The sequence below is a fragment of the Sinocyclocheilus anshuiensis genome, unplaced genomic scaffold (assembly GCF_001515605.1).
Source record: "Sinocyclocheilus anshuiensis isolate Anshui unplaced genomic scaffold, SAMN03320099.WGS_v1.1 scaffold1609, whole genome shotgun sequence".
Classification (NCBI taxonomy): Eukaryota; Metazoa; Chordata; class Actinopteri; order Cypriniformes; family Cyprinidae; genus Sinocyclocheilus; species Sinocyclocheilus anshuiensis.
In genome coordinates this window covers 531,416-557,575 of record NW_015540958.1, presented here as the reverse complement: position 1 = coordinate 557,575, position 26,160 = coordinate 531,416, and the positions used below count along the sequence as shown (strand labels likewise).

General features: G+C 36.6%; 3 protein-coding genes and 1 gene segment (V, D, J or C); 2 read left to right on the top strand and 2 right to left on the bottom strand.

Moving 5' to 3' along the window:
• Positions 1 to 5,819: 5,819 nt before the first annotated feature.
• On the top strand, positions 5,820 to 14,409 carry gsg1l2a (gsg1-like 2a). The gene is made up of 5 exons (XM_016488247.1): positions 5,820 to 6,120; positions 8,866 to 8,913; positions 9,774 to 9,926; positions 13,605 to 13,716; positions 14,130 to 14,409. Exons 1-5 carry the CDS (start codon positions 5,820 to 5,822, stop codon positions 14,407 to 14,409), a joined length of 894 nt encoding a protein of 297 aa, XP_016343733.1.
• Positions 14,410 to 16,349: 1,940 nt separating this feature from the next.
• Positions 16,350 to 17,488, bottom strand: LOC107690029 (immunoglobulin lambda-like polypeptide 5). The gene is made up of 2 exons (XM_016488259.1): positions 17,092 to 17,488; positions 16,350 to 16,619 (listed from the first exon to the last, which is right to left on the bottom strand). The coding sequence occupies exons 1-2, from the start codon at positions 17,294 to 17,296 to the stop codon at positions 16,414 to 16,416; spliced, it is 411 nt and encodes a 136-aa protein (XP_016343745.1). The 5' UTR covers positions 17,297 to 17,488; the 3' UTR covers positions 16,350 to 16,413.
• A 3,069-nt stretch (positions 17,489 to 20,557) lies between these two features.
• Positions 20,558 to 21,978, top strand: LOC107690030 (Ig lambda chain V-IV region Hil-like). The segment is given in 3 exon segments: positions 20,558 to 20,627; positions 20,705 to 21,026; positions 21,917 to 21,978. Coding segments are annotated over 3 exon segments (405 nt in total).
• Positions 21,608 to 24,212, bottom strand: LOC107690031 (Ig heavy chain Mem5-like). The gene is made up of 4 exons (XM_016488260.1): positions 24,149 to 24,212; positions 23,741 to 24,069; positions 22,923 to 22,956; positions 21,608 to 22,099 (listed from the first exon to the last, which is right to left on the bottom strand). Exons 1-4 carry the CDS (start codon positions 24,189 to 24,191, stop codon positions 21,777 to 21,779), a joined length of 729 nt encoding a protein of 242 aa, XP_016343746.1. The 5' UTR covers positions 24,192 to 24,212; the 3' UTR covers positions 21,608 to 21,776.
• Between the last annotated feature and the right edge of the window lie 1,948 nt (positions 24,213 to 26,160).

The following is a 26,160-nucleotide window of genomic DNA, read 5'->3' as shown; positions in this document are numbered from 1 at the left end:
TTTTGGGGGGGGGGGGGGGGGGATGCCCCGGATGCCCCATGTGTTTCAACTATGGTTGACTATGGTTTGGTTTCATTTGGCACCCATCCATGAAATGACCTCTCTTGTCAGTCATGACCTGTCAGTGGTCATGACCTATACACTTACTTACTTGAGTTGCTTCTTGATCATAATAGTAAATCGATTCCATGCACTCTTGAAAAATAAAGCTTCTTTATAAGCCTCTATGGTTCCATGAAGAACCTTTAATAACATCCATGGAAACTTTCCATTACAAAAAAAGGTTCTTTAGTGGGAAAATATTCTTTACACTAAGAAAAAGTTTTGGGGAGCCAAAACTGGTTCTTCTATAACAGGGGTGTCCAATCCTACTCCTGAAGGGGCCAATGCCATGTAGAGTTTTTAGTTAATCAAGGTCTTATTAGAAACATCCAGGCAGGTGTGTTGTGGAAATTTGAAGCTGCAGGACAGTGGCCCTCCAGGACCGTGTTTGGACACCCCTGTTCTGTCAACCCCTTTTATTTTTTAAGAATGTACATCCTTGGCTGGTTATGCCGAGACAGTATGGCAAAACTAACAGGAATTAAGTTGATATTACACCACATCTGCAGCTAGCAGTGAAGCTGTCTGCACTGGAAGCAGCTGTTGTTGCATTGCGGTGCAATGCAGTTCCATTTAGTTTATTTTAGGATTCATCCTGAGTTTATGAGGCCTTCTGCTCCATTCAGTTGTGTCAGGCTTTAAACGCAAGAGTGTGAATGCTCGGTTATTCTGTGCTTCCTGCCCTGAGTGGGGTTCAGTGAGGAGAGTTTCCTTTAGTAGTATCAGTGGCATGACTTTTCTATATTTATGATAGACAGGCATATTGGATTTTGCAACCCTGTCCTAAAGTGTCATGTCAATTAGTTACTTTTTTTTTTCATTTGATGGGGTTTATTGTGGTTTGTGTGTTAGGGTTGTTGTGCTTTGGTTTGTTTGGTGAACAGCCTGAGCTACTGACAGCTCTGAACTCATTAGCACACATCGTCTATTTGTGTTGCCTCAAGTCATTGGAGGTCAGTACTGCTCTGTTAACCAGCTTATGACTGACGATAGATCTGCCAGCCAAAAAAGGGAAACTGATCTTAGTGATAGTGTTTGCTGTGCTTTGGTTCTTAGCTTTTTATTCAGGACCATTAGCATTAGCCTTAATGGGTTTTTTTCTGAATAATTAAAAAAATTTTCTGACCATTTTTCACTCTTTTTTTCTGCATTTTGCAACAGTACTGCACTACATGGAATTGCCAAAACAATGTATTCCTAACACCGGATTCCTAACCATTGCACATTCCTGTTGCCATCATTCAAATAAGCAAGTTGAGCGCAAAATCATAACATATGTTGAGTCAGTATTGCACCAACAATAAAAAGCAATGCTGAAAGTGCAAAATAGCAGCAACCCTGAATCCCATAAACTAATGTAATGTATGTATGAAATACATTATATTGTCATGTGAAGTACAAACATATATTAAACCTATTGGAAATTGGTATATATTAACATATATATATTTTGGACATATATGTTATGTAGGCCTACATGTATACCTAGCCTAAAACCTATCAATACATGCTGATATTATACAAGTAAATACAAAAGATAGACATGTATTTAAATAATTACAAATTATGAAAAAGAGATTACACATACAGATGTTTGTGTATATGTTGACATATAATACCATATAAAAATCATCATATAGATTTTATTAATGTGGGGATTTTATGCATGTTATAAACTTATTTTGTTATCTACTCAGATAATGAACATATGTGAACATTGTATATTGCCTTAACATATGGCAATATCATTCTTTATATATAGACAGTAGATAAAACAGGCAATGACCTTCTGATTGTGTTTGTCCTGGTGCCAGTAGTGGTGAGCTCGCTCGCATGCAGAGGGATTATTTCATCATATCATGTCAGGCAGATCTAATACCCACCTCCTTAACACATCTTACCTGGTTAAACTGCCGTGGCGTCAGTGGGTTAGGAAACTGGGCTTATGTCTGACGCCAAGCACATCCCCATGACTGATGCACTGCCTGGACCTGGACTGGTCAAATCTAGGCCACACAGTCTCATCTAATAAACATATTATTTATCACCAGTCAAGTAGCCAGCCAAAGCCTGCAAAATAGTATGAAGATAGGTGTCCTTTGAGTTTTTGATTATTAAGGGATAACCGTTTTTCTTTTTCATATGAGCTCTGCGGCTTGGCTTGAGAGAGGTCAAATCTGATTTATGTAATCAGTTGTATTCAGCCATTTAACAGGATTATCTAATGCTGACATTGTAATTTCAAAATTACTACAGAAACATTTTACATGTTTTACAGGCAGTGCCTATTTAATTAGTTATTTGTTTGTTTTACAAACAAATGGATAAAAACGTAATGTTTCTTCACCATGTTGCCAACACTTACATTGTCTTTTACAGTGTAGAAGAAACAACACAAAAGCAATTAAGTTTAGCATGGGAGGATATGCAGGTAAGGATTACATAAAGCAGTTTTATGCTTTAGCTTCCCTTTTCCAGGAAGTTACAGCAAAACCGCAATCAAGTGGGCAGCGTGGTCCTGATTGCAATCTCTGCTCATGCACTTTGACATTCAACCTCATGCACAGATATTGAAGGATTAGTTCTGAAATGAATGCATGAAGTGCAACGTACAGTAAGAATTAAACTGGCTCATCGCAAAAATAGTTTGGACATATAAAAATGAAACCAAATCTGCTGTGGTGTTTGACTCAGCAACAGTTTGCTTTAATTCTACTTTATAAATGTCTTATTACTTTGATAATTATATTTGGTTGTTTTGCACATTTTGTTCTTTAATGAGCATGTCATTTTAAAGTCAAAATTAAAATCCTTGCAAAAATTCAATGCAATGCACCTTATGCATCTAATACATGTAATAAGGCGAGGGCAAAGTTTCAGCCTGTACCATATTTTGTATGGCAATGAATGTAGTGAGTTGTTTGTATATAAAGTTTAAGTATGTCCTATAAGGTCATAGTCCTCATCAAATGTCAGATAATCGTCATTGCATCTGAAACTCCTTTTAAAAGATGTTTGTGGATCTGTCGCCTGTGTGTTTTTTTTTAATATATGTTTGTGTATTTTAATGTGTATATTACATACATTAATTTTTTTATATTACATTTAATTTGTATATTTTAATGTGATTTAATGTGTATATTACACTCAGTTTGTATATTTTAATGTGATTTATTATTATTATTATTATTATTATTATTATTATTATTATGGATTTCCGGAAACACTTTGTAGAGGTGGCCTGATTAAAAAAAAAAAAAAAAAAGCAAATCTGCCTAGGTAGAAGTAATAAAATATTACATTCTGTAAAATGAATATCTCTGTGACAAAGCATGAAATATCCAGAAACAGATAAACCTCTGGATTCCATATTACATAAACATCCACCACTGTTCTTTGATATTATGAGCCTTAATCCAGTCCTGACATTTCCTGTTCAACGGCACCTCGGAGAAATACAAAAAAGTAATTTCCTTTTTTCCCCCCTATATTTCCAACCTTTATCCTCTAGTAGGATGCATCCTTGTCACCTGTTCATATGAAATGGCATTGGGGGAAAAAATCCTAAATTTAATTATTATAGCCTACTGTATTGTATTGTTTAAAAAATGAAATTTCTGCTGTCATTTACTCACCTACATGACTTCTTTGGAACATAAAAGCAAACATTCAGCAGAATGTTCATGCTGCTTTTGTTCAGGAGTGAATGAACATTAAGTGCTGTCAAGCTCTGAAATTACAAAAAGCGCCACTACCAAAGAACAATGCAGCCTTGCAACATTGCAACTATATTCCAAGTTTTCAGAAATCGTACGATAGCTTTTTGTGAGGAACAGAATAAAAAGTAGTGATAATGATGTCATTAGGTCAGATTGAGTTAGACCTATCGGACTGCGCCATCTAGAGTTTCATGCCAGAACTCTTTTTTTTTATTTACAAAAAATTTATAAATAAATAAAAATACTCTGCTGTACCTATAATATCTCAATCACTGTAACATATAGATTTGTTCATCTACTACGGGCTATGTAGTGCAAGCAAAAAAATGGGTGAGCAAAGCTCAAAGCCGTATTAAATGTGAATTCTTACACTTTTGGCAAAATTACAGCTTAACTTGAAATGATAACCAAACGTATTCTGCTTAGATGATATTTACTTTGATGTTTATTCACAGCTCATATTTCATCTTAAGCTGTTTACAGACATTGTTGTCTCCTTGATAAACAAGTACATTCATTTTCAAAAGAATTTATATAAATAATGCCACAAATGTGGGATAGCTGAATACATTGATATTTAACATTGAATTGGTTTATTTCCAATTATCACACTTTTACTATTTTATAATTCACATTTTTCTGATGGATTTTCATAGTTTGTTAAGTTTAAGATGAAAAATCTGGCTCTGGGAGTAGAGTAAAACAAAATCTTTACATAAAAGTCATTTCAGTAACACTTTATTTTAAGGACCAATTCTCACTATTAACTATAGTTACTTGTTAGCATGCGTATTACTAGAATATTGGCTGTTTATTACTACTTATAAAGTGCATATTAATGCCTTATTCTGTATGACCATATTTTAGATACATGTATCTTCATCCTTCCCAATACCTAAACTAATAACTACCGTACTAACTATTAATAAGCAGCAAATTGGGAGTTTATTGACTCTTAGTTAATAACTCTTAGTTAATAGTAAATATGTGTTTCCTAAACTAAAGTCTTATTGGAATTTCATTGTATGATATTTTGCATGGACATTTTGCTAAATATCTCATTTTGTGTTCCACAGAAGACATGAAGGTGAGTAAATAACAACAAATATCTAAGCATTTAATAAAAATGCAATGCTGATCTCTTTATTCTCCTCTGGATAGTTTGTACATTCTTGAATAATAAATGTTAAATTAAAATGTATTACATAAGCCCTTGAGGGCTTGGTCTAGGGTCCATTTATGCTGACATCTGTCAGCCCCTAAACATATTTCCCACAGCTGTTTCCCTATATATGTATGAAATATCCTGCATCGATTATCCAGCTGTCAAATAGGACAGGATTTGCTTTGTGTGCAAACACACACACACACGCACACATATATATAAGCTGTGTGTGTGTGTGTGTGTGTGTGTGCAATGCAACAGTTCTTGCATGCACAAACAGATGCAAGAGCTTCTTCACAGCATCAAAGATGGTACAGGTTCATCTTTATCTTTTTTACTGTAAATCATTGTTCAAAAATCTGTTGCCGTTCATTGAAAGGCAGTCTTGAAAGATGGGGGAAGTTTCCACAGAGACGCTGGCAAACAACCCTGCATCAGATTGAAGAATAATCTGATTGATAATCTATTTTATTGCTATGCTCACAAAAATAAGCTACTGGTTTAGATGGACGAACAAAACCAAGGTCTCACATGTAATTTGCCCTTTGAATTGATAACAGTGAAAAGGACGGGGGGAGGGGAATCATGGGTTGGGAGGGGGACCGTAAGGTTAGTTAGAGCGAAACATAAGAGCCTGATAGCATTAGAGTATGAAGTAGAGCAGCTGTCATTTGTGAAATCTCTGCGCACATCCAGTTGGTCTATCAAGGAGAAGAAAGTACAGATCAGCGAAACCCAATAATCTTGAAGATACCAATTGCAAAACGTTTGAATGTCTGAAGCAAGGTCCTCGAAGCCAGGATTGCTTCTCTCCTCGTGCCTCCTGGAGCACTATGGGTATACGGCGTGCTCAGAGAGCATCCCTGGCTCTCACACTCAACTATGTGGCATTCGCCTTGGCGGTCTCGGCCGTCACCACTAACTACTGGTGTGAGGGGACCAGGAAGGTAGTGAAGCCTTTCTGCATGGGGCCGGTCAAAGTCAAGCAGACGTACTGCATCCACTTTAACAGCTCCAACATCAATGACACGCGGCTGGTGCAGTACATCTACGAGACCGGAGAGGAGAAGTTCCTCATGAGGAAGTTCCACACAGGAATCTGGTTCTCCTGCGAACAAACCGTGGACTTAATAGGTAAGACGGCATCACTGGCTCTTTCTCATGGTTGGACTGCCTGCACAAGATGTTGTAATTTAGGAGAATATAGTAGGAGAAGGTTCCACTTGTGATTGGTAAAAGTGAAAGCATGTTTGGACAGTGTTTCTTTTGTCAAAAGGCAACAGACAGTATCCCATCAAAGACTTGACTTCCGAATGCCAAATACTCAGTCAGTACTAGAACATTTAGAGTAGTTAATTTTCCAGCTCTGGGACTGGACTCAGGAGAAATTAATGTGTGTTTGTTAACATCAGTTAATGAAATAGTTAAAGAGATAGTTAACCCAATATTAAAATTTTGTCATAATTTACTCACCCTCAGTTTGTTCTAAACCTGTGTGAGTTTCTTTCTTCTGTTGAACACAAAAGAAGATATTTCGAAGAATGTGGGTAACCAAACAGTAGGAAAAAATACTATGGAAGTCAAAGGGGACCAGAAACTGTTTGGTTGCCCACATTTTTCAGAATATCTAATTTTCTGTTCAAGAGAAGTAAGAAATTCATTCTTTTTTTTTTTCATTTTTGGGTGAACGATTCTTTTAACTAACAGTGAACAAGATGTGTATATGCAGCATTAGTTAAACTTTGTTGATGTTAACTTGTGCAGTACATATACTAATGCATTTCTTAAAGGGGACATCTAATGAATTTTTCACTTTTTTAGCTTTTTAGTTAGGTTTCTGGTGTGTCTGCCAGATGAAAAGAAAATGCGCAGCCAGTTTGTCATGGGCTGTCTGAGTCTGAAACTGTGTCATGCAGTGAGCTGTTTCAATTTGCAGCTGGTTTCTATGTTGATAGCTAGCAATTTGAATAAGACCACCTCTCAGACATATACGAAGTCCTAGGCAGCAGCTGATCCTTTGCAAAGACCCGTCCCCCTGCTATGTCCAACAAGCCATGCTGTTTAAATACCATTTTGTGGCTAGCACTGGGTTGTATTTAACCCAGCATTTTTTAGAGTGTATTAATCTTGCTCTATGTTGATTTCTGCACATACTAAAACCTACATTTAACTTAACATCTGTAAATTTAACTTGACACTATGTCAGACTGTAGCTGACACTATGAGAACACTTCTAGGCCCATATGAAAAGACTCAAATTTATTCTCCTCAGATTTTGATGAAGGAATAAAGCAATAACAAAGTATGCAGTGTCAGGGAACTTATTCGGTGAACTAGTTACATATGTAAACAAGATGTTTCCTTTCATAGGTTCACTCTATGGGAACCTGCTGCTCTAAGACTTAGAGATGAAGTTAAACTATGCGGCTCATAGACGAGAGAAATCACATTTCTGATACACTTTTGCAATGTTAAAACCATAAACAGAACCAACTTGAGAGTCAGAAACCTCTCAGGGCTGACTCCAACAGTTCAAACCGAGACCTAGAGAGCCCTTCTAAAACCACATATAGTTCCCAGGATGGAACACAAACATGCCAGAAGAGTATCAACCATCTTGTCCCCCGCATAAACTGGGAGACAAAACACTCCTTGAAGAACTCCAGCACTAAACCAGCAAGTTGCCATTCCCACACCAAGAGTCAAATAGCTTCCATTTGAGAGCACAATACCTCATAGTGGAGGGAGCCCTTGTATCAAAAATGGTCACCGTCAGCCCAGGTGAAAGACCAATGCCAACATCTCCATCTCCATCTTTATTTGCAATGAGATATGCCCACCGATCCAAACTTTGATGGTTTGGAAGCATTAGTAGACCACATTCATGCCTACTAGTGAGAGATTTGACTCGCGTTTACAGACTCTGCCTAGAGAAACACATCGAATCACAAGCTTGCGTTGTGTCCATATGATGAGGGTCTGATAGCGTCTGCATGTGACCCTCACGCACTGAGAAAGCCAGCAGGGATGAACTCCCTGAGTTTCTTCTCCAAAACAGGCCCAGACGAATCACTGGTGAAGCAGCTGGCCCAAAAATCTGCAAATCAGACTCACATTGACATCCTGTCCTGTTCTGAAAATATTCAGAGAGACAGGTACGAAACGACTGAACACAAGCAGGAGTCAGCCATGTCTGCATCAAGTTTATGGCTAATACTGTCCCTAAAAAACATTGTCTGCTGGCTCTGCAGTAGGACACTCCTCCAGGGATCCATCCCCAACCCCAGACTTCAAAATTATGATCAAAAACAGAGTCTTGACACCAAGTCCCCAGAATGTGCTACAGTTAGCCAATGGAAAAGGAAGGTCTGCACACAAATGCCATACATGGAGCCAATGGATCCATGCACCTTGTAATTGGACAAGGTGCTAAGGCTAGGCTGAAAGGAAGCAGGAAGAATTGGTAAGCTTTAAAGCAAACCTGAGAAACTTCTCTGATTGATCTGAATATGAAAGTAAACACCCTTCAGATCTATAGTGACAAACCAATTTCACAGCCAAATTTGCATTATGATATGCTCCTCCATCAGCATCCTCAAACTGCAATTCTCTCTGTATATGGGGTTCAGACAACCGTCACACCTGAGGGTGTTCCCATAGCATCGGCTACTAACGCAGCATTGAGTGAACCTATGAAAGGGAGCGTTAGTTTACATATAATGAACAAGCATGAATTAACATTGAACATTAGCGTTTATTATTTATAAATTAACTAAATAATGTAAATATTGTTGTTCATTTTTATTGAATGTGAATCCCTTTGTTTATGCTCATTTTCAGCCAGTAGCAAGTGTTTACAAAAACTTTTTCTCTTTATAGGGTTTAACTGTAGGAGCTTTTTAGAGATTGCACCAGATCATGAAAGAGGTGGGTAAGTAACAAGTGTTACATGTTATTCATATGAACAACAAACATACATTATCCTGTATTACTGATTGCTGATCAAATCTTAAATTCTCTGTATTGTCACCCGAAAATGAATTTACACAGTTCCATTACAGCTACTGGCTTTATTAAATTCACACAATAAAACCACCCAAACACTTCCTACACAAGCAGTAGCATGTTTAGGCACCACGCAATTGCGTGGGGCCCCACGTGCCAGGAGGCCCCCAAAAAGAAAGCTATTTCAACTGAGGTGAGGGCCCCAATTGTCCACTTGCGTAGGGCCCCCAAATCCTCTAAACACACCACTGTACACAAGGTCATTTTTCAAGAGTGCGTGTGAACATGGATACTTGTGAGGGCGTTAAGAGTTAGCAACTGAAGCCTAAAGGTGCATTAAATTATCTTTGTAACATTATCTTTGTATGAAAGTGTCCTAGAAAATAAGTTAAGCAAGAAAAAAGCACATCATTTAATTGCCATTATAAATATCTATTATCTAAAAAGTCAATAATAGAGGAGGTAAACATGAATGTATGCTAATCGTATATTGAAGAAACTATTACTACGGTAGCTTGTTTAATATTTACATCTGATAAACTTTAAAAAATTAATAACAGATATTGTATTAGCTCTGCTCTGTATTCCTGCTGGCATTTTATGCTTTGTAGCAGTCACCTTGTTATGAAAGCATATGTTTATGTTAATATATACAGATGGAATGTAAATAAAGTTGAAATGATGTATAAAGGTCAATGCTAATGTAAAAGCAACAGGACATCAGTGTCTCGGATGATAATCAAGATATATCAGCTCTCTCTCTCTCTCTGTCTCTTTCTCAGGAGTGCTCTGGCTGTGTATTGTGGCTGAGTGTCTGTACATTGCTCTGCTGTTCACCGGTGGAGCTCTGATGGTGATAGAGATGTGTCCATGCTTGAACTTGATAAACAGACTCAAGCTCAATGCCTTTGCAGCACTGTGCACCGCTCTCTCAGGTAACTCATTTCTATAAATTAAAAAAACGATGAGCTATTTTGGGATGGGACATATTGAAGGGCTTAGTTTTAAATAAACAGTTTTGCCTTTAGTTTAAAGAGATAGTTCACCCAAAAATGAAAATTGTCATCAATTACTCACCCTCATGTCGTTCCAAACCCATAAGACCTTCGTTCATCATCAGAACACAAATTAAGAAATTTTTGATGAAAACCAAGTTTTTTTTTGTTTTTTGTTTTTTTGACCCTCCATAGACAGCAATGGAATGCTGCGTTCAAGTCCTCCTGGGACATTCGTACTTACGAGTTGACAAGTCGTAAATACGACGTCAGGTGCGTTCAAGTCAGTTTAGTCGGCACAAGATGGTGGTGTACCTTCTTTTAATAAATTACAAGAAAATACAACAGGGTCTGTTAACTCTGCTTATAGAAAATGAAGAGCAAAGAATTCGCATCAGCTGTGTTTTGCGTTTTTAATTTTTTTTTTAGACCAGGTTCCCAGTATAACTGATTTTCAGCATCAACAAATCCTAAAATACAGAGATTAAAAAAAGCTGTTAGCTAAATGCAACATGCAACATGGCAAATCAAAAGATTTTTCACCTATAGGTGCAAAAATTATAGCATTTTTTTACTTGGATTTCATTAACTAGCTGTGTAACAAGAACAACTTAAGTTTATAGGACAACTAAACTATCAATTTAAACAAAAATTTACCGTCAACTACAGACATTGCATCCATTGATTCTGCCATGTTTCTCATTGACGCCCCCAACTCAGAAACTCGGGGCTTAAAGAAAATTTCGAGTTTCCCACTCATAATAACGACTTTGTGGTGGTGTTCATGTGCGTTCAACTCGTAAATACGATCTATCCGACATAACTTGAACGCACCATAACTACCACGTTCAAGGCCCAGAAAGGTAGTAAGGACATCATTAAAATGGTCCATGTGACATCAGTGGTTTAACCGTAATGTTATGAAGCTACGAGAATACTTTTTGTGAGCAAAGAAATCAAAATTAACAACTTTATTCAACAATTTTTTTCTCTTCGGTGTGAGGAATGCACATGCATGCGTTGTGGTATTCTCGTGAATGCGAGTCGAAGACTGACACGGAAGAGAAGAAACTGTTGAATAAATATATATATATACAGTGGTGGCCAAAATTGTTACAACACCTGACAGATCTGAAAACATTGGCCTTTTTTGCCTCCAAAGCATGATTTCATTTCATAATGTTCATGAAACATGCAGATGGTTGCTCTGAGCACAACAAATATCAGATGAAGTGAGCCGTACTGTTTTTATCCACTTTTAACTGTAATATTTGGTATGTCCACCTTTTGCAGCAATTACATCAGCACATCACTCTGGCATAGTGTCAATATATTCCCCAAGAACTTCAACACTAATGTAATCCCATGCCTTCTGCAACTCAAGCCAAAGGCTTTCCTTTGAATGTACAATAGATCTGTCCAGTTTATTTTCCAACTTTGTTTGCTGGGGTTGAGGTCTGAACTTTGAGGGGGCCAGTCCATCATTTTTAATGTTCCAGCAGGTTCCTTCCATCCTTCCATAGTTCCGGCAATATTTCAGCAAATTAGTTTTATGGGTATTGTAATGGCCAATTCAACAAAAACAAAGGAAACCTCATAAATATGGCAAGTGTTCTGACCATTTTGGCCACCACTGTATATACTATAAAGTTTATTTTGTCAACTTGTACATGCTCTTTATTACTCGACTAAGCATCCTGAGACAGTAGATTCTTAAATCATCCCTAGATCCTTAAATATTGCTTGAGGGTGAGTAAATGATGACAGAATTGTCATGTTTAGGGGAACTATTACTTTAATGCACTGATAGGTAACACGTCATAGGCTTTGCAGCCTACACTGTACATCCAAAGTGTTGTGAAAGAACAATTAGCATCCTGTTTTCCATGATGTGACCCTTTAACTAAAACACAACTGCAAGTTTATGGACATTTCCTTTAACCCTAAAAAAATTCAAAACAGAATAACTTCATGATAACCCAGCACATTAGGCCCTATATTTATGGAATTTTCTTAGAGTCTGTACACAATTCTGAAAATTATGTTTTCCTATAATTACTGCAGAGTAAGTGCAGTAATTATACTGTGTTCCCTAGAAAAGCAACAAATGTCCATTTATCCTTCTTGCTTTCACATTTTCGGCACATACAGACAGAGGAACTTTAGTCCCTCTTGAATGCTCATTTGCCAGAAAAGCTAAAAATCCTGCTAGTTCAACTCCTGCCAGTCAGCCCCAGCTGTGAAACAGAGATGAGATTATACAGCACAAATCCAACTCCACATGTTCCCAACACTTTACAGAGAGCAATGATGGGTCAGCGATGCCACAGAGATCAGCGGAGCAGTGTCGCACTAGCCCTGAAGGACAAGGTGGAAAAACTGCCTTCCTGAGACTATGTTCTGCAAGATTTTTTATTTCTTTATTGTGCATTTAAATGGATAAAAAATTCATTTATATATTTATTTGCTTGTTTGATGTCAGCAGAATGGAATCATGCACTTCAGGGCTGCTTACAACAACAAATTAATGCATCAAAAAATCGTTGCGCCCACTAATGGCCAACATTGACACTGCATGCTAAACATTTTTTGTCAGTTTGAGTATACAGAAAAATGTAGAGGGGAAAAAAATGTGCAAAATGTTTTAAAAATCACGGTAACACTTTAGTATAGGGACCAATTCTCACTATTAACTAGTTGCTTATTGGCTGTTTATTAGTACTTATAAAGCACATATTCTGCATGACCATATTCTACATCCCTAATCCTACCCAACACATAAACTTAACAACTACCTTACTAACTATTAATAAGCAGCAAATTAAGAGTTTATTAAGGCAAAAGTCATAGTCAATGGTTTGTTAATAGCGAGAACTGGACCTTAACTACACTGTGACCGAAATCACTGTACAATTTTTGTATCGATGTCCTGAATTTTAATTGAAACAAAAATAATCTTAATTTAAGCATAAATATTCTCTGGAAAGTAAGGTCTTAATACATTACACAATTCTGTGTAAAGCAAATATTTCAATATTTTTACTGAAAAACAAGAGGAAAAAAAGGAAACATGATTAAGAGAAAGATGTTTTGCAGTGAATGTATGCAGGAGTGGGTGAGAGGTTGTTCTGGACAGGAAGCTGCCTGTCTGCTCTGGTCTGAATGAGCGATCTGTCCCAACAGCATGGGGATTTGGTGGTTTGTGCTGTAATCGGATTGGTGTGGGGGTTAGTGGTTTTGGTACGTGACATGGCCAGCAGAGACCATCCTCCCTCCCCTATATTTGCACTAATCCTGATGATAGGAATGCTCACCAACACACTAGATGCACAGCAGCACCTGCCGTATGATGCATATGTGCATGGCAGCAGTGTTGGGGGTCTTCTGAAATATTCACTTTTGATGTTTCGCTTAACGTTTAATGGGTTTCAACCTATAATCAACATAGCTAATCTGTCCCATTAAAAAGGCACTAAGTGTTACTGTGCGCTTTTCAGTTGGTTCTGCAACTGGACAGAATTTATTCTTTATATAGACATTACACTGAAATGTATACCGACATCTTGAGGATCAAGGCAAAAATGACAACACATGCTCTGTAATTTTTCTGTGCCCCAGGCCTTTTCGGGATGGTTGCACATATGATGTTCACCACAGCTTTCCAGCTGGCTGTCCAGATGGGTCCAGAAGACTGGAGACCTAAGACATGGGACTACAGCTGGTCCTATCTGTGAGTTTAACATATGACACATTACAAATAAAAAGCCATGTTTTTTTTACATATTGTGGGTTCCATATACTATTATTACAATTCATATATATTATGATGTTTGCAGACCAAACTGATTGGTTTTAATGCAATTCATCAAACATCACTCTATGAAAAATAGTAACCACTGCACAAATAAATAAATAAATGATTGATTAAATAAATAAATAAATGGTTAAAATGATGAAAAACTCCAAGAAACAGTGACAGCACCAAAAATATGCACTATCCCTTATAAATGTTGTACATATCTCGATAATGTTTAAAACATTTTAAATTAAAAAGTTTAAATTAAATATTATTTTATTTATTTTAATGCATGGTAATAATGGTACATATGATCATTTATCATGCTCCTCGACTCTTTCTGTCAGTCTGGCATGGGGCTCGTTTGGCACCTGCATGGGCTCGGCAGTCACGGCTCTAAACCATTACACCAAAACCATCATTGAGTTTAAGTTCAAGCGGAGGACCATTGAGAAGAATCAGCGCATCAAGCAGAATATCTTGGAGCTGGACGTGCCAGAAGACTTATGGTACATCACTTCAGCGCAAGAGCAAGCATACCAACACGCTGCCCTGTATGTAAATAACAGCGAACCATCCTGCTTCAACCCCACAATACTGGACAACTGGGACAGAGAATACTGCTGAAAATACATGAAGGACGCTGCTCCTCTTGAACACGGACATTTTTTGTGCATTTATATCATATATCATAGGGCTTATGTCAACAGAGTAGGATATGGACTGAACTAGCAGTGCTGCTTCTGTTCTGACAAGACTCACTGTGTTATTGTGAACCTTATTCATATGCTGATAACTGATTTTTAAAGGAAGCCCTGTTGAAAAATCCAGCATATGCTGGTTAGGTGTGTTTTGAAGCATGGCTGCTGGTTTGAGCTGATCCTTAGCTGGTCATGAGCTGGTTTAAGCTGGTCATGTGCTGGTCCTAAGCAGGAGCTAGTTGCTTAGGACCATCTTAGGACCAGCACATGACCAGCTAAGGACCAGCTTAAACCAGCTCAAACCAAAACATACCTAACCAGCATATGCTGTTTTTTTTTTCAACAGGGAAGTTCTGAGTAAAAAAAAAAAAGTCTGAAATTTTAGAAAGTAAAAAAAAAAAACCTGACAAAATCTTTAATTAGTAGGCTACTTCTTTAAAAAAAAAGAATGCAGCGAATCAGTATTAAACAGTCACTTTCTCCTATGACAAAACCATGAAACAGGAAATTGTCACAGACAAAAGACACATTATTGTTCAAACGTTGGTTTGTTTTGAAAAGGATTCACCAATGCTGCATTTATTTGATCAAATATACAGTGTAATAAGTATTCATGAAAAGACAAGGTTGTTTAAAATGGAGTAAATCCAAGTAAATAACACTATTGAGGAACGAGGCAATTTTCTGTGGTGATCGACGGCATGTCACATACTTGTTCTTGAACCCAGAGCATTACCACACATTTTCTTTTAAATTTATTTATTCATTTATTTAAAAATTAATTACTGCATATTTATCAATTCGAAAATGAACTTTTCCTGCTAGTGAGTTTTTCAAGGCGTACCACAGTGAGGTAAGGACGCCATCTTCTGGACTGAAGTTTCAGTGCCTCTGGCAGAAAAAGACTCCTGTAAAACATTCTCCAGTCCCACATTTATTACAGACTTATGTCAATGCCAGCCGTCTTGTAGATGCAGGATGAGTGAAATCCCTCAATCTCTTGTAAGCGTGGTTTCTGGATTAGTTCTGCCTTTGGTGGAAGGAAATTTGATACATTTTACTTTATATGTGTGATTCAAACATATATATGTAGCGCTTTTTATTAAAAGAATAATTAACCTGACTACTCTCTCATAATAACTAACTAGCTCTCATATTAATAGCCTACACACATAGATTTAACAGCGTTCTCATTATGCGTCAATGCGCCCGCCATTGTGAAAGATCTACCAGATGAAAGTTTGAAACAAAGTAGACCTACACTGAGTGCACCTTAACTAAAATGCTACTGTCAACAATCTGAAAAATCAGCCCAAATCTCACTATTCCCAAAATGTATCTATATGTAGTTTATTGTGTTAATAGATGGTCTGAACTGTAAATTACAGAAAGATTAGGCAATAGTGCAAAGGGAAATGTGATTAAAATAACAGCATTGATTGAAAATCACATTTTCATATTAGCCTAATAATGAAACTTGGGGTTCTGTGAGTATATAACCTATTCTCTGTCATGTGCAGCTGGTGATTTCTACGTTTGTGTGTTTCCATTATGATCTGAGCTCAGGGGAACTGATTTACATAAAGCTACAAAATATGAGGCACATGGTGCAGGTGTATCCTGAGTGAGAGTCATGAACGTGCTGCATGAAAGAAAATGCAAACAAATGTCATGCCAAAGATTTTTAATTGCAGAACCAAAACCAAAAATTGAAGTACATAATCATTGTCAGATATGATGTAGCTACTGAAGTCACACAGTTCACATATGAACAGAAATAAAGACAAAACATCCGACATTTTCATTCAGAACATTTTTCAACACTGTGAAACTGAGATACTTTTCTTAGTGAATTTTGAACCCACTGACACTTCACATGAGAAATCTGCATTATCCATCCAGTCAGACGACTCAATGGTCAGATAGCTGCTCATTTTGAAGGTTTTGTCTTGCTGTTTCTCAGTAGGACTGCTCCAAACTCCATCTGTAACGGAGCGACCATTGACTGACCAGGTGACGTGCACCACAGAGCTACTGAAATATCCTCAGCCAGACACACGAGTGTAGCTTTACTCTCCTTCAGAGCCTCAGTGGACGGAGACAAGATAGTCAGAACAGGAGGAGTGAGAGGGAAGTCTGGAGAAAACAGTCAACAGTAAACAGTGTATTTATGAACAGGCAATATAATATTATATATGTATCACTTGGTATGTAAAAGGATAATTTAAATGATAAATGTAAATTGAATACTAAATTATATAGACTTTAATACTGAACATATCCTTATTTTGTCACTAACCAGAAAATGACAAGGCCTATATTAACAAATAAAGGAACATTATACCTACATATGAGGGTGAGTAAATAATAAGCCTTTAAAAACATCTACACAAACTTCAGAATGATTCCCATCAAGTACGATTTTGGAATGTTATTTTGAAGATTAATTTTAAATATAGGCCTATACAGTGTATATATATTAACTTGAAAAAAATCTAAAAAGTTGAGCAAAAATATTGTAATTTGTGTTTTAATAGTCCAATAATAATACATTAAAACAAATAAAAATAAATAATGTGTCTGAACAATAATCAAGAGTAAAACTTACCGATCACATTGAGTTTTGTTCCTTGGCCGAACATGTACTCACTAACAGAGCTGTCCCATGTCTTACAATAATACACTGCAGAATCATCCACATCCACATTACTGATGATCAGACTATAATCTGATTTAGATGAATGTGTTGATGTGAATTTAGGAGCAGAGAAACCAGATCCATATGTAGGTGAGCTCCAGCTATAACCAAGCATTAACACAAACTGAGGAACTCCTGCTGGAGTCTTTTTGTACCATCCAGCAACATGATCAGTTACTGTCAGTCCAGTTGAGCTGTTTCTCCTTTACTGACTGTGATTAATGGACTCTGAGTCAATACAGTCACTCCACTGACACCTGCAGAATAAACACAGCCCTTACATGATATTGAGTGTCAAATCACTTTAAATCATCAGATCTGATGAACACTTACAGGTCAGAAGAGTGAAGAAAGCGCAGAATATTGTGATCATCTTGTGATTTGGTGTTGATGTGTGAAGATGAGCAGTGCTATAGAATAATGCTGAGATCAGATCAGAGAGAGACTTTAAGACAGTAAAGAGAAAGACCTGCCCACCTCACACAACACACACTCAACACATCTGACACACTCACTTCAACACAGAGGAAAAAATATTCATCTGAAAATCTCTAAAAATATTAATAAAGATGAGTTTGTTCATTCATCAGAACAGATTTGGAGAAATTTCGCATTACGTCACTTGCTCACCAGTGGATCCTCTGCAGTGAATGGGTGCCGTCACATTCAGAGTCCAAACAGCTGATAGAAACATCACAATAATCCACAAGTAATCCACACAACATAAACCATAATAATGCTTCCTCCAGTACAAAAGTCCATCCTCCATCCTCTGAGATATACAACCCGAATTCCGGAAATGTTGGGACGTTTTTTAAATCATGGTCACGTCAGAGTTGCCTATAGGGAGATCGCAAGACAATACTAAAAAAAATATAATGTAATAATATCGGTCTTTCTACAGTATCAGTAGTACTAAGTGAAATGTAACTGGTATTATTAATGGTATTCATAATTTAATATTGTGACAAACACCTAAATACAACCCGAATTCCAGAAATGTTAGGACTTTTTAAAAATTTGAATAAAATGTAAACTAAAAGACTTTCAAATCACATGAGCCAATATTTTATTCACAATAGAACATAGAGAACATAACAAATGTTTAAACGGATAAATTTTACACTTTTATCCACAAAATGAGCTAATTTCAAATTTGATGCCTGCTACAGGTCTCAAAAAAGTTGGCACGGGGGCAACAAAGGGCAGAAAAAGCAAGAAATTTTGAAAAGATTCAGCTGGGAGAACATCTAGCAACTAATTAAGTTAATTGACATCAGGTCTGTAACATGATTAGCTATAAAAGGGATGTCTTAGAGAGGCAGAGTCTCTCAGATGTAAAGATGGGTAGAGGCTCTCCAATCTGTGAAAGAGTGCGTAAAACGATTGTGGAATACTTTAAAAACAACGTTCCTCAACGTCAAATTGCAAAGGCTTTGCAAATCTCATAATCTACAGTGCATAACACTGCATCACTCATCGGCATGATTCTGACATTGACATTACTAAATAGGCCCATGGAATACTTCCAGAAACCACTGTCGGTAAACACAATCCTCCGTGCCATCTGCAGATGCCAACTAAAGCTCTATCATGCAAAAAGGAAGCCATATGTGAACATGGTCCAGAAGCGCCGTCGTGTCCTGTGGGCCAAGGCTCATTTAAAATGGGCTGTTTCAAAGTGGAAAAGTGTTCTATCAGACGAGTCCAAATTTGACATTCTTGTTGGAAATCACGGATGCCGTGTCCTCCGGGCTAAAGAGAAGGGAGACCTTCCAGCGTGTTACCAGCGTTCAGTTCAAAAGCTAGTATCTCTGATGGTATGGGGGTGCATAAGTGCATACGGTATGGGCAGCTTGCATGTTTTGGAAGGCACTGTGAATGCTGAAAGGTATATAAAGGTTTTAGAGCAACATATGCTCCCCTCCAGAGGACGTCTATTTCAGGGAAGGCCTTGTCTATTTCAGCAGGACTATGCAAAACCACATACTGCAGCTATTACAACAGCATGGCTTCGTAGTAGAAGAGTCCGGGTGTTGAATTTGCCTGCCTGCAATCCAGATCTTTCACCTATAGAGAACATTTGGTGCATCATTAAACGAAAAAAATACGTCACAGACGACCACAAACTCTTCAGCAGCTGGAAACCTATATCAGGCAAGAATGGGACCAAATTCCAACACCAAAACTCCAGAAACTCATAACCTCGATGCCCAGACGTCTTCAAACTGTTTTGAAAAGAAGAGGAGATGCTACACCATGGTAAACATGCCCCCGTCCCAACTATTTTGAGACCTGTAGCAGGCATCAAATTTGAAATTAGCTAATTTTGTGCATAAAATTGTAAAATTTCTCAGTTTAAACATTTGTTATGTTGTCTATGTTCTATTGTGAATAAAATATTGGCTCATGTGATTTGAAATTCTTTTATTTTTCATTATTCAAATTTGTAAAAAAAAAAAACGTCCCAACATTTCCGGAATTCGGGTTGTATGTTTAGAACTGTTTTGGACTGTTTTTGCTTGTAAATGGCATATTTGTCACCTGATTCAGACAAAGATGACTTTTTGACTGGAGAAAGCAATATTATGAATAGAGGACTCGTATTTTAGCCAGAAGCAAAGGTTTGAAGTTAAATGTCTTAATGGATTTGTTTCTTACAAACATGCAGATTTTTGCTTCACAAAACATGAAATAATGGATTGGAGGTGTGTAGATTATTGTGATGTGTTTATCAGCTGTTTGGACTCTCACTCTGATGGCACCCATTCACTGCAGAGCATCCAGTGATTAGCAAGTGATGAAATGCTAATTTCTCCAAATCTTTTTTGATGAAGAAACAAACTCATCTACATCTTGGATGGCCTGAGGGTCAATAATAGACATAGTCATATAATATATAGTATATATTCAGTAAGTTTTCATTTTGGGGTGAAAACAAAATCACCAATAAAACACAAAATGTACATCAAATATGCAATTCAGTCTTTTATATGATGGTCAGTGTTTAATGATGAAAGAACTGACAGAAAAGGCTAAGTTTTGTTTTCATCAAAAATAATAAATTGCTCTAATATTGAGTAAACCGATGGTGAAGTTTGCTTTACTTGATTTTATTTTATTTGTACATAACAACCATCACAAGAACAACACATATACATCAAATCAAAAAGATAAAATATGGAATTAATGGGCGTAGTAACATTAATTTTACCCTCTATTGCTCTTTGGTTTTGTCAGCCCTGTAAGTGGCTAATTATGTTTTGTTTTTTTTCCAGAATATGAGACCAACAGTGATTGGCTGTCAGAGGCTCCTCCCACAAACCTCTCTTAAATAATCTCTGTCTCTCCTCTCTGTACAGCACTTCAAAAAACACTGAGAGCAGATCTACTCACACAGAGAAACATGCTGATAAAACTCTGCCTTCTCATCACTGCTTGCACATGTATGATCCTCAGATCTTCAGAAGCTTCTTTTAAAGCATGTGTTTCAGCTCATTTTAATAGTTTCTGTCTTTTTCAGGTGTCAGTGGTGCAGTTGTGGTGACCCAGAATCCTCCAGTCCTCACGCTGAGTAAAGGACAGATGGCCACACTGGACTGTAATCTGGCCACCATCACTAATAGTGCTGCTCGATGGTATAAACAGATTCATGGAGGAGTTCCACAGTTTGTCTTATATTTCCACCATTCAAACACTTCTCCTACTTATGGATCCGGCTACTCCTCTCCTAAATTCAACTCAAATCACAAAACTAAATCAGATTATAGTCTGATCATCAGTAATGTGGATGTGGATGATTCTGCAGTGTATTACTGTAAGACATGGGACAGCTCTGTTAGTGAGTACGTATCACAGTGATTCACAGCATGACAAAAACCTCCTCACTGCTCACATTCACTTCTGCTTTCCGCCTGCAGACTCTGTCACATTAGATACTGTATTTTATATGAATATAATCAAATATTGACAGAAAGCTGATTCGAACAGCAGGTGTTTCCTGTGTGTCAGCAGGACTGAAGAAAATCTCCACAGATCACTGCCTCTGACAGAAGATAAACTCCAACACTTCCGTTTTTAGATCTATTCAAAGGACACATTAAAAAAAACTCTCAAATTAATAGCATTAATATATTATGATCATTTCAAAATAACATTTGTCCCGTGGAATTAGCAAATGACTTTGACTTTCATGTTTCTAGTGTTCAATAGAATGTTTTATCGATTGTTATTAATATTTAATTGATTTCTATTTGTTAATAAATTAAACCATATAATTAAAATTGTTCGGTAATTGCAAACATGGTTTGTTTTTAATAGTACTTCAAAATAGACGTAATAAACTGATGCTAAAATAATCAACTAAAATAAACTTTTGTGCATACATGAGGACACAAAGTAATCGGAAAAGTTTGATTAACATGCAGTTTATTTGAGTTTATAAAGCACAATAATGTACATTCAAACATAAAATGACATTCAGAAAATGAAGCAACCAATACTTTCTTTATTTTTAATCGTTTCTATCCATATTTTCTTCTACTCTATGCAAACAAACTGAATTACTCATATAAATCAAGAGGAGATCAAGCAGTTCAGTCGCTGCAGTCAGATTTCTTGATGCTTTTGCTGGTGGTTTTTGAGGCAGCAGTCGCTTCACATATCAGCTGTGTGTCTTTGTCCCACTCTGAGCTCTCAATGCTTAAATAACTGCTCATCTTGAACTTCTTATCAGGCTGCTGTTCAGCAGATCCAGTGAAGACGCCTTCAGTAACTGAGTTCCCATTCACAAGCCAACGCACATCAGCAAAAGCCCCAGACATGTGATTGATCAGACACACCAGAGTGACTTTACTGGAGCTCAGCTCTTCTCTGGACGCACGGAGGATGTTCAGCACAGGAGCAGCAGCAGCAGCATCTAAACACAAATCATCATCAACATCTGCAGACAGACCTTCATCTCCGCCAGACAACTCAAATATTACAGTCTGACTGCATTTCAAACTTTCTACATCTCTAATATTTCACATATCAACAAATAAACAATTACTCTTTTTTTGCATCGTTTAATAATTAATTAAGTAACAATTATTTGTTCAAATACAGAAATCAGTTAATTGTCGTTTTGTTATTGATTATCAATTTAAATAGTCAATTTTCAATTTTTGTTTTAGGTTAAAATGTACATGAATATACATGGCACTGTGTATATTTTAAGTGCTGAGACTTTTATGCTAGTTTTATTTATCTTTGTGTCTTCACCAGCTCGTTTTCAATGATCCTGCAGTCAATTAATTCATAAAAGCTGCATGCTTAATAATTATAACAGAATTAACAAAACACAGTTTTAGGTGTATTACAGCATGTCATACTGCAGGTCAGTTTCTCATGTGCTGTTTCAAAAATAATGTACATAAATAATTTCAAAAAATACTTTTTACAAATTTCTTAAATTAAACACAAAGCTGATGCTCCCTAAATCAGGAGAACAGTCTGTTCAATACTACTCCTAATAGCTGAATATAACATACAACTAATATGAAACAGATAAAAGTTAAAGCTGAACTGAACGACTGGTTACTGGAGGCTCTGTATAAAACTGTCTGAGACTGAATTCACACATTTAACTGTAAATAAATAAAAAGGTTAACAAAAAAATTATGAGTTTCTATATCTACACTGAGTAGACTACATGTAATACAGTAAGAAATAAATGTAATAACAGTGAAAAGATCACTTACCATTCACAGTGAGTTTTGTTCCTTGTCCGAATACCACAGTGATACATTTCATATGTTCAGCCGTACAAAAACCTCCTCAGTCTGTGAAGAGACACAAACAGAAGTGAAACACTCACTCGAGCTCAGCTGACTGTGTGCTTTACACGTTTAATTCATGGAGAAATGATTCAGATTCAAACACAATCACTCTGTTTTAGTCTCCATGTTAGTTGTGTTTGACTGCTGTGCTGTGTATTAAAGTGCTTTGAAACACAATCTCATATGTGGCTGTTGTTATCTGCAGGTGTCGGTGACTGTGGAGAATCCTGCTGTAGTGAATCACAGTGAATGAAGCACATAAAGTCACTCTGAACATGAACACATGGGTCTACTGATGACTGACGCTAAAGGAAACGTTCCTTACAAACCCTCGGGACTTTCTGTCTTCTGCACTCTCAGAAAAAAAGGTACAACAGCTGTCACTGGGGCGGTACCTTTTCAAAAGTTACACTTTTGTACCTTTTAGGTACTAATATGTACACTTTAGGTGCTAATATGTACCTTTAAGGTACCATTATGGACTATTTTGGTACATAGGGTGTGCCTTTTGAAAAGGTACCGCCCCAGTAACAACTTTTGTACCTTTTTTTTCTGAGAGTGTGAGGAGCACATGTTAAATTACAAATGTTAAATTACAGGACAGATTAGTATCTGTGATTAGTTTTTAATTTATCATGAATCTAAGATGTGAAGTAGTGCTCTTGTCATCTGTTGTCTAGAAGCAGAAGTGAATGTGAGCGGTGAGGAGGTTTTTGTCATGCTGTGAATCACTGTGATACGTACTCACTAACAGAGCTGTCATATGTCTTACAGTAATACACTGCAGAATCATCCACATCCACATTACTGATGATCAGCTGATAGTCAATATCTGACTGAGCTTTAGATGTGAAGCGGCTAGAGGTAAAACCATCTCCATATTTATCAGGGGAGCTGTGAGAATGATAGTATCTCAACACAAACTGAGGAGCTGCGTTTGGAATCTGTTTATACCAGCTGACATAATAACTCTCTGCCTTTTCAATGTTACAGTCCATAGTCACAGATCTCCCTTTTTGTTCTGTCAGTATTGGAGGTTTCTGTGTGACCACTTTCACACATCTGACACCTAAAATGATTAAAATTAATTTCATCAACCTTGACATCCCCGAGAGAACAACATGTTTAGAGTGAAATGTGTAACTTACATGACAGAAGAGAGAGAATAACACAGTAGAATATTATCAGCATCTTGACTGTGATGAGCAGATTAAGTTTAGAGGAGAGATGAAGAGAATGAGAGAGAGTGAGATATTCATATAGAGAAGAGAAACTCTGAAAGAGGGAGGATCAGAGTTCAGCCAATCACTTCATCCTAACGGGGAAATGGACACTGATATTCTGAGTTATTTTACATATGGGGAAAAATCATAATGTTTTCATCATTCCTACAAAATTAATGTTAGTTTAATGACAAATTCTCTAAGTGAGATAGAAAAATTAATTTATAGGCTAATACTAATGTTAAATTTGCACTACAAATACTCAAACAAATATTAAAACGTTTTAAAATGATGCAGCTAAAATATTCAAATAAATAGTGTTCATTGAATTATTCGAACTTACACTCATAAAAATAAAATTATTTAGAAGCTGTATTGGCATCTGTGTTTCCAGGAAGAGCCTTTGCCATCAATTAAATCTTTAGACAAAAAGTTCTTATAGTGGAAAAAGGTTCTTATTGTTTATTTAATTATTTATGTATGTATGTCAGAATGCATGGTTCTTCTATGCCCCCCACCTTTTTTTGTTGTTTTTGAACACCATTAAACTCCAGAGCACCTGCAGGCCTGTAAGACCATAAATAATGAGAACAGAGAAACCTCACAATTTGCATATAACTATAAATGTCATTATCGAAAAATATCTTTGATCTGATTCTAAAGGGCAGGATGTAGCTGCACATGTAAGGGACGCTCAGGTTCACATTTACTATAATACAGTATAAAGTATAACGTGCACATGTACAGTACTTAACCTGCTACATTTGTCAAAAAAAAATCCTGGTTACTGCATGGAACACTTTACCACAATGCAATGCACTTACAGTAACTATAGGCTACAGTTTTGTCTTCCTGGTTTGCCTTAATACTCCATTAGTCAAACTTTACGTTATCTTGAATAGATTTGTTTGAAGATTATAGTCAAATAGCTGTTAGAGCATGTGTGTGTGACGAATGAACCAAGCAATATTTTTATTTCCAAGATGATAACAACACTAACTGAATTACACATGCAATATGATTTAGATGGTTTAGATGAAAACAGTGTGGCATAGCCTAATACAGTTTAAAACGCTTATCCTGTCAAAATGTTTACTTTTTTCATACACTATTTAAAATAGTGGAAGGCACAGTGCGTATCAACTGTATATTGCTACTGGTTACATACTGTTATTACCAGTGTTGGGGGGTAATATATTACAAGTAACGCAAGTTACGTAATCAGATTACTTTTTTCAAGTAACTAGTAAAGTAACGCATTAATACTTTTTAATTTACAAGAGAATATCTGAGTTACTTTTTCAAATAAGTAACGCAAGTTACTTTTTTTTTCAATTTATTGATTGACAGCTCTCCTGTCCCCATGTCGAGAGAAATCAGATGTCACTGTAGTTCTATAATAAATATGAATATGCATTAATTCATCTCACTCACAAAAAACAAAAACACACAGATTCAGTATTCCTCAAAATGAATAAAAATAATGCAACTCAGAATATGACGCAAACCTGCAATAATTAAATGTTAAACAACACAAATATGCTTTATGTATTTATGTATTTATTCCCATTCTATTAACCAATGTCTTTGCTTCTGACCTTCGATGATCCAGTTCAACCGTACTAATAAGCAAAAATTACTCTAGACGAACATTTGTGTGTCTTTTTTTATTGCTGAAGTGTGTTGAAATTTCTTCTTCTGCATTCTACTGTACGGACCTAAATTTACTTTCCCTTCAGCCTGAGGCTTATTCATTTCACTTTTGGTGTGAAAAGGCTTTTATATTTGCCAAAAATATAACTTTTTTATTTTAAAAACAAACAAGCAAGCCCTGTCCAGATATAAAAAGTAACGCAAAAGTAACGTAACGCATTACTTTCCATAAAAAGTAACTAAGTAACGTAATTAGTTACTTTTTTATGGAGTAACGCAATATT

What these genes read in the sequence shown, in the direction of transcription:
- gsg1l2a (XM_016488247.1), top strand. Translation starts at nt 5,820, where the DNA reads ATGGGTATACGGCGTGCTCAGAGAGCATCCCTGGCTCTCACACTCAAC. An exon ending in ACAAACCGTGGACTTAATAG is followed by an intron (nt 6,121 to 8,865) that starts GTAAGACGGCAT and finishes TTCTCTTTATAG; the next exon opens with GGTTTAACTGTAGGAGCTTT. An exon ending in TGCACCAGATCATGAAAGAG is followed by an intron (nt 8,914 to 9,773) that starts GTGGGTAAGTAA and finishes TCTCTTTCTCAG; the next exon opens with GAGTGCTCTGGCTGTGTATT.
- LOC107690029 (XM_016488259.1), bottom strand. Translation starts at nt 17,296, where the DNA reads ATGCTTGGTTATAGCTGGAGCTCACCTACATATGGATCTGGTTTCTCT. An exon ending in AACAAAACTCAATGTGATCG is followed by an intron (nt 16,620 to 17,091) that starts GTAAGTTTTACT and finishes TGTTTTCTCCAG; the next exon opens with ACTTCCCTCTCACTCCTCCT.
- LOC107690031 (XM_016488260.1), bottom strand. Translation starts at nt 24,191, where the DNA reads ATGCTGATAATATTCTACTGTGTTATTCTCTCTCTTCTGTCAT. An exon ending in TATTCTCTCTCTTCTGTCAT is followed by an intron (nt 24,070 to 24,148) that starts GTAAGTTACACA and finishes TAATCATTTTAG; the next exon opens with GTGTCAGATGTGTGAAAGTG. An exon ending in ACAGCTCTGTTAGTGAGTAC is followed by an intron (nt 22,957 to 23,740) that starts GTATCACAGTGA and finishes TGTATCACTGTG; the next exon opens with GTATTCGGACAAGGAACAAA.